The 16,010-nt window shown below is 67.6% G+C and overlaps 2 protein-coding genes across 5 annotated transcripts in view; one reads left to right on the forward strand and one right to left on the reverse strand.

Annotated features, from left to right (window-relative positions):
* Nucleotides 1–73: 73 nt before the first annotated feature.
* Nucleotides 74–16,010, forward strand: part of WDR45 (WD repeat domain 45) — a 24,428-nt gene continuing 8,491 nt past the window's right edge. Inside the window, exons 1-11 of one of the 2 annotated variants that reach the window (XM_069778013.1) lie at nt 74–155; nt 268–349; nt 853–927; nt 1,614–1,718; nt 1,809–1,905; nt 2,048–2,142; nt 2,270–2,349; nt 3,096–3,304; nt 3,393–3,494; nt 3,589–3,731; nt 3,806–3,939. In XM_069778013.1, the coding sequence (XP_069634114.1) occupies nt 301–349; nt 853–927; nt 1,614–1,718; nt 1,809–1,905; nt 2,048–2,142; nt 2,270–2,349; nt 3,096–3,304; nt 3,393–3,494; nt 3,589–3,731; nt 3,806–3,915 (1,065 nt within the window). In that variant the 5' untranslated portion in view covers nt 74–155; nt 268–300 and the 3' untranslated portion in view covers nt 3,916–3,939. Of the gene's footprint in view, nt 156–202; nt 350–852; nt 928–1,613; nt 1,719–1,808; nt 1,906–2,047; nt 2,143–2,269; nt 2,350–3,095; nt 3,305–3,392; nt 3,495–3,588; nt 3,732–3,805; nt 3,940–16,010 lie in introns of those variants that run through there. The other variant, XM_069778012.1, reaches the window with a different exon arrangement.
* The window catches only part of HDAC6 (histone deacetylase 6), a 15,558-nt gene continuing 3,516 nt past the window's right edge, over nt 3,969–16,010 (reverse strand). For 2 of the 3 annotated variants that reach the window (XM_069778030.1, XM_069778028.1), the window contains exons 6-26: nt 15,390–15,484; nt 14,565–14,669; nt 14,249–14,317; nt 14,070–14,166; nt 13,922–13,987; nt 13,315–13,374; nt 12,838–12,927; nt 11,714–11,817; nt 11,457–11,524; nt 10,684–10,897; nt 10,266–10,394; nt 9,516–9,684; nt 8,340–8,473; nt 8,187–8,255; nt 7,503–7,692; nt 7,251–7,400; nt 6,368–6,545; nt 5,515–5,795; nt 5,275–5,427; nt 5,065–5,177; nt 3,969–4,389 (exon numbers count right to left, since the gene is read on the reverse strand). In XM_069778030.1, coding sequence (XP_069634131.1) covers nt 4,275–4,389; nt 5,065–5,177; nt 5,275–5,427; nt 5,515–5,795; nt 6,368–6,545; nt 7,251–7,400; nt 7,503–7,692; nt 8,187–8,255; nt 8,340–8,473; nt 9,516–9,684; nt 10,266–10,394; nt 10,684–10,897; nt 11,457–11,524; nt 11,714–11,817; nt 12,838–12,927; nt 13,315–13,374; nt 13,922–13,987; nt 14,070–14,166; nt 14,249–14,317; nt 14,565–14,669; nt 15,390–15,484 — 2,649 coding nt within the window. In that variant the 3' untranslated portion in view covers nt 3,969–4,274. Of the gene's footprint in view, nt 4,390–5,048; nt 5,178–5,274; nt 5,428–5,514; nt 5,796–6,367; nt 6,546–7,250; nt 7,401–7,502; nt 7,693–8,186; nt 8,256–8,339; nt 8,474–9,515; nt 9,685–10,265; nt 10,395–10,683; nt 10,898–11,456; nt 11,525–11,713; nt 11,818–12,837; nt 12,928–13,314; nt 13,375–13,921; nt 13,988–14,069; nt 14,167–14,248; nt 14,318–14,564; nt 14,670–15,389; nt 15,485–16,010 lie in introns of all 3 variants that reach the window. The other variant, XM_069778029.1, reaches the window with a different exon arrangement.

Here is a 16,010-nt window from a genome sequence, read left to right on the forward strand (position 1 = left end):
ACCAATCAACTTCCCGCCGTTGCCGGGAGCGATCGCCCCGCCCTCCAGGCTGTTGTTTAGGGGGAGGGGGAGGAGCTCCCGTGACCGGAAGTCCTCTCTAGCCGAGCCCTCCTGAGGAGACTCGATGGTTTAGCACCCAGCGGTGTTTACAGAGGGTACCGGGTCGGGTCCTGGGGGGGCAAAGGGCCCCCGCGGGGTGTTGGGGGTCGGGGGGGGGGGTGTGAGGTGAGGGGACCCCTTTTGAAACCCCCCCCCTTCCACCCCCAGCAGCTCCGTTACCGGCGCTCCCCTCCCGCCGCCATGGCGCAGGCCCGGGGGGTGAACAGCCTCCGCTTCAACCAGGACCAGAGTGAGTGTGGGAACCCCAAAACCTCACCCGGGGACCCCAAAACCTACCTGGGGACCCCAAAACCCGCCCGGGGACCCCAACCCCCCCCCTCGGGGACCCCAAAACCTACCCGGGGACGCCCCAACCCCCCGCAGGAGACCCCAAAACCCCCCTCGGGGACCCCAAAACCTACCTGGGAACCCCAAAACCTCACCCGGGGACCCCCAGCCCCCCCACCCGGGGACCCCAAAACCTACCTGGGGACCCCAAAACCCGCCCGGGGACCCCAACCCCCCCCCTCGGGGACCCCAAAACCTACCCGGGGACGCCCCAACCCCCCGCAGGAGACCCCAAAACCCCCCTCGGGGACCCCAAAACCTACCTGGGGACCCCAAAACCCCACCCGGGGACCCTCATCCCCCCCTCGGGGACCCCAAAACCTACCTGGGGACCCCAAATCCCCACCCGGGGACCCCCAAACTCCCTCGGGGTCCTCCCAACTCTCCCACCCCCCCCATTTCTAGGCTGTTTCTGTGTGGCGATGGATTCCGGGGTGCGGATCTTCAATGTGGAGCCCCTGATGGAGAAGGGGCATTTGGGTGAGGGGGGGGTCGGGGGGGGTGTGTTCCCCCACTCCATTTCCAGGGTTCTGGGGGGGGGTGTGTGAGGGGCTGGGGGGTGTTTCGGGGTCCCCCCTGGCTTGGGAGGGGGACTGGGGGGGTCTCTTGGAGTAGCAAAGAGGTTTTTTGGGGGGGACAGGGGGGCGTTTTGGGGTCCCCCCCCGGCCTGGGAGGGGGCCTGGGGGGTCCCCAGATCTAGAGAAGAGATTTTTGATGGGGGAGGAGTGTGTATGGGGCGTTTTGGGGTGTCTCCCCCCAGCTGGGGTGGGTTATGGGGGGCACTTTGGGGTCTGACAAAGGGGTTTGGGGTCCCTTTTGGCTGGGGGGGGCTCTGAGGCCTTTTGGGGATCCCCCAGTGCTGGGGAGGGGGTTATTGGGGGGGTGAGGCATTTTGGGGTCCCCCCCCCCAACCCAAGGAAGGGGTTCTGGTGCGGCTGGGGGTGTTTTGGGCTCCCCCCAACCCAGGGGAGGGTTTGGGGGGGCCATTTTGGGGGTGCCCTGCACATGGCGGGGGGGCAGGACCATCAGGGTCCCCCCAAACCCCCCCATTTCCCCCTCGCAGGGGGCAGTGGGGGCTAGTAGGGGTTGAAGAGGGGGGTCCCTTAGATTTTGGAGGGGGGGGACCTCAAATTTGGCCCCCCCCCACCACCACCACCACCTCGCAGACGCGGAGCAAGTGGGGAGCGTGGGGCTGGTGGAGATGCTGAACCGCTCCAACCTGCTGGCCATCGTGGGGGGCGGCAGCCACCCCAAATTCCCCGACGTCTCAGGTGCGCCCTGAACTGGGGGGGGGGAATGTCTCAAATATTGGGGTACCCCCCCCAACAGCCCCCCCCAAATCCTTTTTTATCCCCTCCCAGTGCTGATCTGGGACGATGCCCGGGAGGGGAAGGACAAACTGGTGCTGGAGTTCACCTTCCCCAAACCCGTCCTGGCCGTCCGCATGCGTCACGACAAGTGAGGGGACCCCCCGTAAACCCCCCCCCAAACCACCCACCCCCCCGAAACCTTCTCGATGAGGGGGAGGGGGGGGTACCCCAAAATCCTGCAGGGGACCCAGGTAGCTGGGTGTCCCCCCCTCATCGTGTCCCCCCCCCAGGCTGGTGGTGGTGCTGCAGACTCGTCTCTACGTCTTCTCCTTCCCCCACAACCCGGCCAAGCTCTTCGAGTTCGACACCCGCGACAACCCCAAAGGTGAGGGGGGGTAAAAAAGGGGGACCCCCACCCTCACCCCCACCCTCACCCCCACCCAGGGGGTCCCAGGCGTCTGGGGGGGGCACCGAGGTGTCCGGCTCATGTTGTCCCACCTCCCCCCTGCCAGGGATCTGCGATCTCTGTCCCAGTTTGGAGAAGCCGTTACTGGTTTTTCCCGGTCACAAGTGCGGGAGCCTGCAGTTGGTGGTGAGGGACTGGGAGGGGATTGGGGGGGGAACTGGGAAGGGATTGAGAGGGACTGGGAGGAACCGGGAAGGGATTGGGGGGGGGGGAACTGGGAAAGGATTGAGAGGGACTGGGAGGAACTTGGAAGGGATTGGGGGGGAACTGGGAAGGGACTGGGGGGGATTAGGAAGGGACTGGGAAGAGGCTGGGGGGACCTGGGAAGGGACTGGGAAGGGTTTGGGGAGAAATGGGAGGGGCTGGGTTGGAACTGGGAAGGGACTGGGAGGGGCTGGGGGCAACTGGGGGGAGCTTGGAAGAGCTTGAGGGGAACTGGGAAAGGACTGGGAGGGTCTCGAGGGGACTGGGGGGAATGGGAAGGGATGGAGAGAGACTGGTGGGAACTGGGAAGGGACTGGGGGGCACTGGGAGGTGTGGGGGGGGTTCAGGGTGTTGTTGGGAGGTACTGGGGGGCGCTGGCCTGGTACTGGGGAGGCACTGGTGGGGCTTTCAGAGGTGTTGGGTGTTACTGCAGGGAACGGGCACCGGGAAGTGTGGAGGCTTACTGGGATGAACTGGGAGATACTGGGGGGGGGCACGACACAACACCGGAAGGTTTGGAGAGCAGAGAGAAGTACTGGGGCGCTGTAGGTGCGTGGGGGAGGGCTGGGGGGGGGGGGGCTTCTGCACTGGGGGCTACCGGGGGGCACTGGGGGCTACTGGGGGGCACTGGGGGGGGGGGGTCCTCACGCCGCCCACCCCCCCCGCAGGACCTGGGCAGCGCAAAGCCGGGGACGTCGTCGGCGCCGTTCACCATCAACGCCCACCAGAGCGAGGTGGGCTGCGCCGCCCTCAGCCCCCCCGGCAGCCTCGTGGCTTCGGCCTCGCGCCGCGGGACCCTCATCCGCCTCTTCTGCACCCAGAGCCGCGCTCGGCTGCTGGAGCTGCGCCGCGGCACCGACCCCGCCACCCTCTACTGGTACCGGGGGTGGGGGGGGGCGAGGAGGGGACCCCCGCTCCCCGTTTTGGCACCCCAAAATCGAAGGGGGGGGTCTCTCTCCGCGCAGCTTGGCCTTCAGCCCCGACTCGGCTTTCCTCTGCGCCGCCAGCGACAAGGGCACCGGGCACGTCTTCGCGCTGCGCGACACGCGGCTCAACCGGCGATCCGCGTGAGTTGGGGGGGGGGGGGTAGGAGACACCCCAAAAATCCGTCCGTCTGTCCGTCCGTCCCCCCCAACTCTGACCTGATCCCCCCCCCCCCAGGCTGGCGCGGGTGGGGAAGGTGGGGCCGGTGCTGGGCCCCTACGTGGAGTCGCAGTGGTCGCTGGCCAGTTTCACCGTCCCCGCCGAAGCCCCCTGCCTCTGCGCCTTCGGACGGGGGGGCCGCAGCCCCAGCTCCGTCGTCGGTGAGTAACGCCCCCCCCGCCCCCCCCAAAAAAAATAATCCCCCAAAATCCCGCTGATCGTCCCCGTCCCGCAGCCGTCTGCGTCGACGGCACCTTCCACAAATACGTCTTCAGCCCCGACGGCAACTGCAACCGCGAGGCCTTCGACGTCTTCCTCGACATCTGCGACGACGACGACTTCTGACCCCCCCGGGACCCCCCCAAACATCCCCCCCAAAGAGCCCCCCACCCCGAATCTCGGCTGCTCGTTGCCTTTATTTCACGTCTCCGTCGTTACAAAGAGGCGGATTAAAAATCCTCAAAAGTGGTGGGGGGGGCGTGTTTAAAAAGTTTGGGGGGGGGGCTCCCCCCCCTCAGCCGTGCCTCAGTTTCCCCCGTGATGCTTCGTTTTCGTTGGGGGAGGGGGTTGTCCCCCCCCTTTGCCCCCCCCCACCTCAACCTGGGCCCGGCCCAGCCTGTAGCCCAGGGTGGGGGTTTTGGGGGGGGGGTCCCGTGCGGGGTGCTGGTGATGGAGGGGGGGGGTTTTGGCACGTGTGTAGCCCTTTAAGAGAGTGAGGGGGGGGTTAGGAGTGGGGGAGGGGGGGTGTCAGAGGGAGGGGGTGGGGGGGTCGGTGCCGAACTTGAGGCGGTGGAGGAGGGTCTTGGCGGGGAGCAGGACCTGGGGGGGGGGAAAGGGTGGTTGGACAAGGGAGACATTCCCCCCCCCCAATGGTTCACCCCAAAGCCCCCCCTCCCATTCCCCAATGGTTCAAGTCCAGTGTTGGCCCCCACCCCCTTTCAGAATGGTTCACCCCCAATACCATCCATCTCCCCCCCCCCCCCCCCCCCCGCGTCTCCCCCATCCCCTGGTGGTGTGCCCCTACCCCTCCACCCCAATGGTTCAGCCCAGCGTGTGTCTGTCCAAAATGGTTCACCCCAACACCCCCCCCATTCCCCAATGGTTCACCCCGACATGTGTCCCCCCCAGCCCCATCTCCCCAATCGCTCACTCCAGTCTGCCCCATTCCCCAATGGTTCACTCCAGCCTGTCCCCCCCTACCTGTCCCCCAGTGGTTCACTCCAGACTGTCCTCTGCCCCGTTCCCCCAATGGTTCACCCCAACGTCATGTGTCCCCCAGCCCCATTCCCCAATGGTTGACTCCAGCCTCTGCCCCCTCCCATTCCCCCCATGGTTCACTCCAGCCTTTCCCCCCTCCCCGTCCCCCAGTGGTTCACTCCAGCCTGTCCTCTGCCCCGTTCCCCCAGTGGTTCACCCCAACGTAACGTGTCCCCCCTCCCCGTGTCCCCCCGTGGTTCCGCCCGGCCCCCCCCACTCACGGGGTGATGGACGTACCCCCCGCAGGGGTAGCACCAGGCCGACAGGTCCCGCAGACTCAGCACCAGGGGGTGCCCGGCCGCCCCCCCGTGTTCCAGCATGTGCCCCCCCACGTAGCGCCCGCACAGCACCTGGGGGGGGGCGGGGGGGAGAAGAGGGGGCGGGGCCGGGCGTGTCACTCACCGGCTGGGGTGGGGCAGGGGGCGGGGCGGGGGGCGGAGCCCTCACCTGGTGGCAGCTGAGGCAGAGCCAGTTCTCCCGGCGGCTGCCGCAGGCCCCGCAGGGCGGGTTCCCCTCCAGGCTCCGCCCCCCGGGGGGAGGAGCCACGGCCCCCAGGTGGGGACAGTCCAGCAGCGGGGCGACGACGGCGAACAGCGCCTCCTGGCGGCGGGGAGGAATGGGCGGGTGGGTGGAGCCCACGCGTCCGGGCTCCGCCCCCCTCCTCCTTCGCCCCGCCCCCCCGCTCACCTCCTCCAGCTCCTCCTCCTCCTCCTCCGGGCAGGGGGGCGACGGGGGATTGGCCGTCGCCCCTTGCGGGAGGGCGTGGTCCGGGAGGGGCTCCGCCCCCCCGGGGGCGCCGGCCCCGCCCTCGGGAGGGTCCCCGAGGCGCAGCTCCCCCAGGCGCAAGATGGCGTCCAGGGGCGGGGCCGGGGCCGTGATGTCAGCGCCGCTGCGTGTGACGTCATCGCCGCCCTCCCCCAAGGGGGGCTCCGGGGGGGTCTCAGCCGGGGGGGCCTCAGCCGGGGGGGCTGGGGAGGGGGAAGGGAGCGGGGGTCTTTGGGGGTGCCCATGGGGTGATGGGGCTCGGGGGGGGGGGGCCCATGGGACAAGGGGGTCCCTGTGGAGTGGGGGGGCAGGGGGGGGTCCCAGTGGGGTGTGGGAGGGTCTCCATGGGGCAAGGGGGTCCCGGTGGTGGTGGGGGGGGTCCGAGGGGTCCCCATGGGGTGTGTAGGGGGGTCCCTGTGGGTCAAGGGGGGTCCCGGGTGTCCCTGTGGGTCGGGGGGGGTCCCTGCGGGTCGGGGGGGGTCCCTGGGGTCCCTGTGGGTCAGGGGGGGTCTTGGGGTCCCTGTGGGTCGGGGGGGGTCCCTGCGGGTCGGGGGGGGTCCCTGGGGTCCCTGTGGGTCAGGGGGGGTCTTGGGGTCCCTGTGGGTCGGGGGGGGTCTTGGGGTCCCTGTGGGTCGGGGGGGGGGGTCCCTGTGGGTCAGGGGGGGTCTTGGGGTCCCTGTGGGTCGGGGGGGGGTCCCTGTGGGTCGGGGGGGGTCCCGGGGTCCCTGCGGGTCAGGTCCCAGGAGGGTCTGGGGGGGTCCCGGGGGTCTCTCACCGGCGGGCGGCAGGCGCAGGCAGCTCCAGGCGCGGCGCTGGGCCCGGCGGGTTCGGGCCAGGGCCCCCAGCGCCGCCGGCTGGGGGGGGCCGGGGGGGGGCAGGGCCGGGGGGGCCCCCAGCAGCACCCCCAGGCACTGCCCCACCCCCTCCGCCGTCACCCCCAGGTTGTACCCGCCCTGCGCGACCCCCCCAAAAAAAGGGGAGACCCTCAGCCCCCCCGCTCCAACCAAAACCCATCCTGCCCCCCCCAGGACCCCCCAAACCCCATTCTGCCCCCCCCAGGACCCCCAAAACAGACACCCACCCCCCCCAAACCCATCTCACCCCCCCCAGGACCCCCAAAACAGACACCCACCCCCCCCAAACCCATCTCACCCCCCCCAGGACCCCCAAAACAGACACACCCCCCCCCCAAACCCATCTCACCCCCCCCAGGACCCCCAACACAGACACCCACCCCCCCCAAAACTCATCTCGCCCCCCCCAGGGCCCCCCAAACCCTATTCTGCTCCCCCCAGGACCCCCAAAACAGACACCCAGGACCCCAAAACCTATCTTGCCCCCCCCAGGACCCCCCAAACCCCATTCCACCCCCCCAGGACCCCCAAAACAGACACCCAGCCCCCCCCAAACCCATCCTGCCCCCCCCAGGACCCCCCAAACCCCATTCCACCCCCCCAGGACCCCCAAAACAGACACCCAGCCCCCCCCAAACCCATCCTGCCCCCCCCAGGACCCCCAACACAAACACCCCCCCGCCCAAACCGATCCCCCCCCCCCCCAGGACCCCCGAAACAGACTCCCAGCCCCCCCCCGTGACCCTGCTCCCCCCGGGGGGGTCCGTGTGTGTCGTGTGTGTCCCCCCCCCGCACCGTGCTCACCTCGAGGACGAGGACGAGGCGCCCCCCCGCCAGCCCCCCCAGCAGGTGGGTCATGAGGCCGAAGGTGGGGGGGGACAGCAGGCACCCCCCCAGGGGGTCCCCCCGCCCCGCGTCGAACCCCGCCGACACCAGCACCAACTGGGGGGCAAACTGGGAGGGGGGGGGAAAAGAGAGACAGGCGTCAGTGGGGGGGGGCAACACCGCATTCCCCCCCCCCCCCCAAAAAAAGCCCCCCCCCCGCCCTCAGCTGACCTGGCAGGCGACGGGCAGGACGAGGCGCGTCATGGCCGCCAGGTAATCGGGGTCCCCGGCGCGGGGGCCCCCCCACCCCACGTTGAGGGTGAAGCCGGCCCCCCGCCCCCGCCCCCGGCGCCGCGGGGACCCCCCGGGACCCCCCGGGAAGAAGGAGCCGTCGTGGCGGTGCAGGGAGATGTACAGCACGCTGCGGGGGGGGAACACTGCATGAGGGACCCCCCGGCACCCCAAATACCCACAAGAACCCCCCCAAATACCCACAAGACCCCCCCAGCACCCACAAAACTCCCCCAGGACCCACAAGACCACCCACGAGACCCATAAGACGCCCCCCCAGCACCCACAAGACCCCCCACAAGACCTATAAGACCCCCCCCAGGACCCACAAGACCCCCCCCAAATACCCACAAGACCCCCCCCAGCACCCACAAGACCCCCCCCCAGCACCCACAAACCTCCCCCAGGACCCACAAGACCCCCCCCAAGACCCCCCCAGGACCCACAAGACCCCTCCAAATACCCACAAACCCCCCCAAATACCCACAAACCTCCCCCAGGACCCACAAGACCCCCCCAACACCCACAAACCTCCCCCAAGACCCCCCCCAGCACCCACAAACCTCCCCCAAGACCCCCCCCAGCACCCCCAAGACCCCCCCCCCCCCATACCTCCCCCCCTACCTGGGGTCCTCCTCAAAGATCTTTTGGGTGCCGTTGCCGTGGTGAACGTCCCAGTCCAGGATCAGCACCCTATGGTGGGAGGGGGGGGGGCTGTGTTGAGGAGGAAGCAGACGTTGGGGTCCCCCCCACCCCATTGCCGCCCCCCCCCCGTACCTGAGGGCCCCCCCCGCCAGGCGCTGGCCGTGCCGAGCCGCCACCGCCACGTTGTTGAAGAGGCAGAAGCCGCCGGCGGCGCCGGGGCGGGCGTGATGCCCGGGGGGGCGAACGACTGCCAGGGCGTTCTGCACCTGGGGGGGACACCGGGGGTCGGGGGGGGCAGAGACCCACAGGGCCCCGTAGGGCCCCCCCGTAAGGCCCCGTGATGCCCCATAGGATCCCATCACACCCCATAGAGTCCCCGTATGGCCCACAGAGCCCCCAAAACACCCCATAGAGCCCATGACACCACACAGAGCCCCCCAAATACCCCATAGAGCCCCCGTGACACCCCATAGAGCCCCCAAAATACCCCCCAGAGCCCCCAAAATACCCCCCAGAGCCCCCAAAACGCCCCATAGAGCCCCCGTGGCACCCCATAGAGCCCCCAAAATACCCCACAGAGCCCCCAAAACGCCCCATAGAACCTGTGACACCACACAGACCCCCAAACTACCCCATAGAGCCCCCCAAACACCCCACAGAGCCCCCAAAACACCCCACAGAGCCCCCAAAACGCCCCATAGGGCCCCTGCACACCCCATAGGGGTCCCTTAATCCCCCACAAAGCCCCGTGACACCCCATAGAACCCCCATAACGCCCCACAGAGCTCCCGTGACACCCCATAGGGCCCCATAATGTTCTATAGGATCCCATGAACACCCCATAGAATACCCATGACACCCATAGGACCCCCATAACACCCCATAGAGCCCCAGTAACATCCATAGGGCCCCAGGACACCCCACAGGGCCCCCCATAATGCCCCATAAAGTCCCACAGAGCCCCGTGACACCCTATAGAATATCCATAATGCCCCACAGAGCCCCCATAACATCTTATAGGACCCCATAACACCCCACAGAATGCCCATGACACCCTACAGGGCCCTGTGATGTCCCATACGATCCCATAAACACCCCACAGCATCCCCATGATGCCCCATAGAGCCCCCAGAGCACCCCACGGACCCCCATAACACCCCATAGAGCCCCATAGGGCCCCTTAAGACCCCATAGAGCCCCCATGACACCCCATAGTGCCCCCACGACACCCCGTAGAACCTCTCTAACACCCCATAGAGCCCCCATAACACCCCATAGGGGCCCCCCCCCACCCCGTCCGGCCCCCACCTGCCCGGTGAGGACGGCGGTGACGGCGGCGCAGGCGGTGCCGGCCGCCAGGCGGGCGCAGGCGTAGGAGCGGGGGCAGAGGAAGACGGAGTTGTAGCGGTCGGCGGCCCCCCGCAGCTCCCGGGGACGCAGCCCCTCCGTCCCCGCCAGCGCCGCCACGTGGGCCCGCCTGCGGGGACCCCGGCCGTCAGGGGGAACCCCCCACACACTGCCCCAAACCTACCCAGGGGGGCACCCAAGGCACCCCCCACCCCGCCATGGCCACACGTACCGCCCCACAGGACCCACGCATACCCACCCCAGCCCCATGGGAGCCACATGTAAGCCTTCGCCCCATAAGACCCACACATACCCCCCCAATAAGACCTACACGTACCCCCCAACCCCCTGGGACCTACGCAGGCTGCTCCCAAAGCCCCACATATACCCCCCACCCTATAAAACCCACACATACCCCTCCATAGGACTCACACGTACCCCCCCAACCCCCTGGGACCTCCACAGACCCCTCCATAAGCCCCCCACCAGACCCCCCCACCCTGTAAATCCCCCATGTACGCCCCCACAGGACCCACGCGTACCCCCCCAACCTCCTGGGACCTACACAGACCCCTCCATAAGACCCCACCAGACCCCCCCACCCTGTAAATCCCCCATGTACGCCCCCACGGGACCCACGCGTACCCCCCTCCCAACCCCACGGGACCCACACGTACCCCTCCCCCGTGCCTGCCCCCCCCCTTCACTCACGTGTGGCAGGCGCGCAGCTGGGCGGGCAGGGCGTAGCGTGCGGGCAGGCGCAAGCAGCGCTGGGCCAACCCCAGCTCCCTCAGCCGCTCCACGATCCGCGTCACCCGCTGCGGCGCCTCGGGGTGCTGGCTGCGCCCGGACGCCTGGGTCCCACGTCCCCCACCGCCCACCCCCCCACTCCCCCAAAACCTCCCCCTGAGGACCCAGGCGTCTGGGGAACAGCTCCCCCACACACACCTCAGAGGACCCCCTTATCAAGTAACCCCACATTCTGGGGATCAAGCTGTCCAACAGTCCCCCCCCCCCCTCCAAGACAGACCAAAGTATCCCGGTGCCCCCCAAACCCCTCCCAGGCATGTGGGTGCCCCCCCACTCCCCCCACCAAGGGACCCGGAGCCCCCCTCAGCCCCCGGCTGACCTGTCCCAGGGGTTGCAGTGCTCTTCCATCCTCTCGTCATACAGCAGCCCGGTGCGGGCGGCGGGATGGGGCCAGGACCCGAGCTCCTCCTGCTCCGCCGGCTCCGGGGGGGGGGTCCCCGGGGCCTCCCCATCATCCTCCAAATCCTCTTCATCCTCCTCCTCCTCGTCTTCTTCATCATCTCCCTCCTCCTCTTCCTCCTCTAACTCCGGCTCTGTGAAGGGGCAGCCTCAGCGAGGGGGTGGGGGGGGGGTGTGCTCCCAAAACTCCAGAACAGACAGAAAAATGGCAGCCGCTCCTTTTTGGGGTCCCCCCCGCCATGGCTGAGGGGGTTTGTGGGGGTCCCTGAGGCTGAAGGGATGGCGGGAGGAGCTGCTGGGAGCACCCCAAAAGCGAGCGGGGCTGGCAGCTGAGAGGAGCCAAGATGGCCGCCGCGGTGACAGGGGGGAACTGCGTAGCAACCAAGATGGCGGCCCTAGCAACCGCGCCGGTTGCCTAGCAGCGGAGCAAGCGCCCCGCCCACCCACCTCCTCCCGCCCACAAAATGGCCGCCTAGCAACCAAGAGGGCCGCCCAGCAACCAAGATGGCGCCCTAGCAACCAAGATGGCCGCCCTGGCAACCAAGATGGCGCCCTAGCAACCAAGATGGCCACCCTGGCAACCAGGCCTAGGGGCTCCCCCACAACCTCCCCTCGAGTTTGGTTTTTTTGGGGGGGGGGGGCTTAAAGGCTCCCCCACACACCCCCGGGTTTGGGGGGGCTCCAGGGACTCACCAGCGCAGCGCAGGCAGCTCCAGTACTTGCGGTGGATGGCCAGGGTGCGGGCCACGCTGGCCAGGCCGCTGGCGGGGGGGATTTTGGTGTTGGGGAGTGGGGGGGCACCCCCAAACTGCCCCCAGCACCTCCCTGACCCCCCCAAAGCTCTCCCAACCCCCCCCGGCTCCCCAAGACCCCCCAACCCCCCAAAAATCCCCCCCCAAAACCTCCTCCCCCCCCCAAATCACCCCCAGCCCCCCCCGTGTGCCCCTCACCTGGGGGTGGGGGTGATGGGCCCGGGGGGGTCCCCGGGGTCCCCCAGCAGCGTGTGCAGGATGGCGCTGAGCCCCCCCGCCAGCATCCCCGGCTCCGACCCCCCCTGCAGGAGAGGGCGGTCAGGGGGGGACCTATGGACTCCATACTGCCCTTGGCGGGGGGGGTCACCCCCTCTAGTGCCCCCCCCAGGGCAGTGGGAGCCCCTCTAGCACCCCTTAACCCCCCAAAATGATCCCCTACAGCACCTCCTATACCCCCACGTGCTATTCCCTATAGCATTCCCTATAGAGTCCCCTATAGCAACCCACACAGCACCCGCTATAGCATCCTGTGTCCCCCCGCCATCCCCTATAGCACTCATAGCCCCCCCGCAGTGGGACCACAAGGCACCTGAAGACTCTCTCGGCCCTATATGATTCCCATAATCCCCTGGAGAAACCTATATAGTCCCTATATAATTCCTATAATACCCTGGCGGAACGTATACAGCTCCTATACAATTCTTACAATGCCCTAGGACCTAGGAGAACTTACAGAACTGCTATATAGTTCCCATAATACCCCGGCAGAACATATACAGCGCCTATATGGTTTCTATAATGCTCTGCAAAACCTATACAATCACTACATGTTGCATAATGCTCTGGGGGAACCTATAAACCCCCTATATGATTCCTGTAACGTCCTAGAAAAACATATCCAGCCCATATATGGTTTCTATAATGCCCTGGGAAATGTATACAGCCCCTATATGGTTCCCATAATGCCCTGGGGAACATATACAGCCCCTATAAGATTCCTAAAATCCCCTGGAAGAAGTTACAGGGCTCCTACATCGTTTCCATAATGCCCTGGAACAACGTATAGAGCTCCCATATGGTTTCTGCAATGCCCTGGGGGAACCTATAGAGCTCCTACAGCTCCGGCAAGTGGTCCATATGTCCCCTATAGCTCTCACAAACGGCTCTCGCACACCCTACAGCACCTGCAGATGGTCTCACCCACCCCCACAGGGCCGCTATAGGTGCCATAGGTGGTCCCTATGGCCCCCCCAGCGCCTGCAGATGGCCCCCACGCCCTTATAGCCCCCCCAGTGGCCCCTATAGCCCCTATAGGGTCCTACCTCGAGGGCGAGGAGCAGGCGTCCCCCCGCCAGCGCCGACAGCAGGTGGGTCATGAGGGCGAAGCCGTCGGGGGAGACCCCCGTATGTCCCTGGAGGGGTGGGGGGGGACATATAGCACCGTGAGGGGGCACGAACCTCCCCACCAGCCCCCTATAGCACCCCTATAGACTGCTCAAGCACCCCTATAATGCCCGCGCAGACCCGTACACCTCCATATAGCCCCCGTAGCCCCCCATAGAATCGCTGTCATGCCCCCCATACCACCCCATGAAGAGCCATATGTCCCCTATACCCCCCCAAATAACCTATACGTTCCATATATGACCCCAGCCAGGCGCACGCAGCCCCTACACCACCAAAGGGGGGGGCCGTAAAGCCCCTAATCCACCCCAGCCCCCCCCATACATCCCCTATACCACCCCACAAAGGTCTATACGTCCCCATACGTCCCTATACGTTGCCCCCCCTCCCCATACCTCCGGCCCCCCCAGGGCGGCGTCGAAGCCGGCGGCGACCAGGACGAGCTGGGGCTGGAACTGCGGAGATGCCGCCTCCGTCCGTCCGTCTGTCCGTACCCCCCAGGGCCCCCCCAAAACCCCCCTGGGACCACCCAGGACATCCCCACCCCCCCCATCCCCCCCGGGACCCCTCAGGGACCCTCCAACCCCCCCCCAGACCTTCCTGGGACCCCCAAAATCCCCCCTGGGACCACCCAGGACCCTCCCACCACCCCCAGACCCCCCCAAACCCCCACCGGACCCTTCAGGGACCCCCAAACCCCCCTGGAACCCCTCAGGGAGTCCCACCACCCCCCCAAGACCCCCTGAGACCCCTCAGGGACCCCCAAACCCCCCTGGGACCCCCCCAAGGACCCCCCAACCCGCCCCCAAACCCCCCTGGGACACCTTAGGGAACCCCAACGCCCCCCAAGCCCCCCTTAGGGACCCTCCAACCCCCCCCAGGGCCCCCCCCAGACCTTCCCAGGACCCTCAAAACCCACCCAGGACCCTCCCACCACCCCCAGCCACCCCCTAAACCCCCCAGGACCCCCCAAAAACCTTCCTGGGACCCCCCCCGGCTCACCTCGAAGGCGATGGGGAGGAGGAGGTGGAAGAAGGCCGCCGCGTAGTCACCGTCCGTCGTGTCAGCCTGTATTTTGGGGGGGGCGTGTGTGACACCAGACCCTATAGGGCCCCCCTATAGCCCCCCCCAGCCCCTATAGGATCCATACCTCATCCCAACGCAGGTCGACGGTGAAGCCCTCGCCCCGGCCGGCGCCGGCGGTTGCCGGGGGGTCCTCACCCCGGTGTACCCCGAAACACAGGACGCTGCGATAAACGGGAGGGGACGGTTACGGGGGGGGGGGCTCCCAGTGCCCCCCAGTGTATCCCAGTATATCCCAGTACTCACCTGGGGTCCTCCTGGAAGAGGCGGGGGATGGCTTGGCCGGGCTGGGCGCACCAGTCCACGATGAGGATGCTGGTGGGGGGAGAACCCCGGTGTGTGGGGGGGGGCTGCAACCCCCCAGCCCCCCGAAAAAGGCACCCAGGCATCTGGGGGGGCTGCAACCCCCACCTACCCCCCCCAAAAAGGGACCCAGGGGGGCTGCAACCCCCCGAAACACCCCCCTACCCCCCAAAAAAGGGACCCAGGTGTCTGGGGATGGGGGGGCTGCAGCCCCCCCAAAAAGGGACCCAGGCGTTCGGGACCCCCCCCCCAAACTCACCGCTGGACCCCGAGGTGTCTCTGGGCCGCCCGGGCCGCGACGGCGACGGCGTTGAAGACGCAGCGGCCGCTGGCGGCGTCCGGCTGCGCGTGGCGCCCGGGGGGGCTATAGGGGGACATAAGTGCCCCTATAGCACCCCTATAGAGCCCTGGGGGCCCTACAGTGTCCCCCCAGGACCCCCACACTATCCCTCTAGGTTCTATACCACCCTCACGGACCCCATAGCCCCTCTAAGACCCTACAGCAATCTGGGAATCCTATAGCCCCTATAGCATTCTCGGGACCCCTATAACTCCTATAATGGTCCTGAAAACCCTATAGCCCCCCCCAGGACCCCTATGGCACCACAAAACACCCCACAGGTCCCTTACACCATTCTCACGTTCTCACGGACCCTAGAGCACCCCCAGGACCCCTATAACACCCAGAAACCCCCTATAGTCACCCCTATACCATCTATCAGATCCTTACAGTCTCCATACCCCACCCCAAACCCCCTACAACACCCCCAGGGGCTCCGTAACACCCCTAGAGCCCCTATGGCCCCCATAGGGGCCAGAAAACCATCTCTGCAGCCTCCACAGCCTCCAAACTCCCTGGTGGTACATATAGATTCCCTATACTGATAAAAACAGCCCCTATATAATCCATACCTCCTGCTGCACCACCTCAAGCAGCTGCCACAGCCCCCGGAGGGGGGTGCAGGCATCTATAGGGGCTGGGGGGGGGGGGTTGCTGCAGCTCTATAGGGCCCAGAGAAGCACATACATCCCCGCGGTGCCCCGGAGGGTACCTATAGCCCCTATACGTCCCCTCCGGCCGTACCGCAGCAGTGCCAGCCCGTTGCGCAGGTCCCCGCTCAGCACCTTCGTCAGCAGCGCCAGCAGCGAGCCCGTGGCCAGGCGGGACGTCCCCACCTCCTGCAGGGCACCCACGCGTCCGGGAGGGGACCCCCAAAACCCCCCCCAGGGGACCCAGGTGGCCGGGGGGACCCCAAAACCCCCACGGAGGGACCCAGGCGGCCGGGGGGACCCCCAAAACCCCCCCAAGGGGACCCACGTGTCCAGGAGGGGACCCACACGTCTGGGAGGGGACCCCCAAAACCCCCCCAGGGGACCCAGGTGGCCGGGGGGACCCCAAAACCCCCACGGAGGGACCCAGGCGGCCGGGGGGACCCCCAAAACCCCCCCAAGGGGACCCACGTGTCCAGGAGGGGACCCACACGTCCGGGAGGGGACCCCCAAAACCCCCCCCAGGGGACCCAGGTGGCCGGGGGGACCCCAAAACCCCCACGGAGGGACCCAGGCGGCCGGGGGGACCCCCAAAACCCCCCCAAGGGGACCCACGTGTCCAGGAGGGGACCCACACGTCTGGGAGGGGACCCCCAAAACCCCCCCAGGGGACCCAGGTGGCCGGGGGGACCCCAAAACCCCCACGGAGGGACCC

Source organism: Haliaeetus albicilla, unplaced genomic scaffold (genome assembly GCF_947461875.1).
Source record: "Haliaeetus albicilla unplaced genomic scaffold, bHalAlb1.1 scaffold_146, whole genome shotgun sequence".
Taxonomy (NCBI): domain Eukaryota; kingdom Metazoa; phylum Chordata; class Aves; order Accipitriformes; family Accipitridae; genus Haliaeetus; species Haliaeetus albicilla.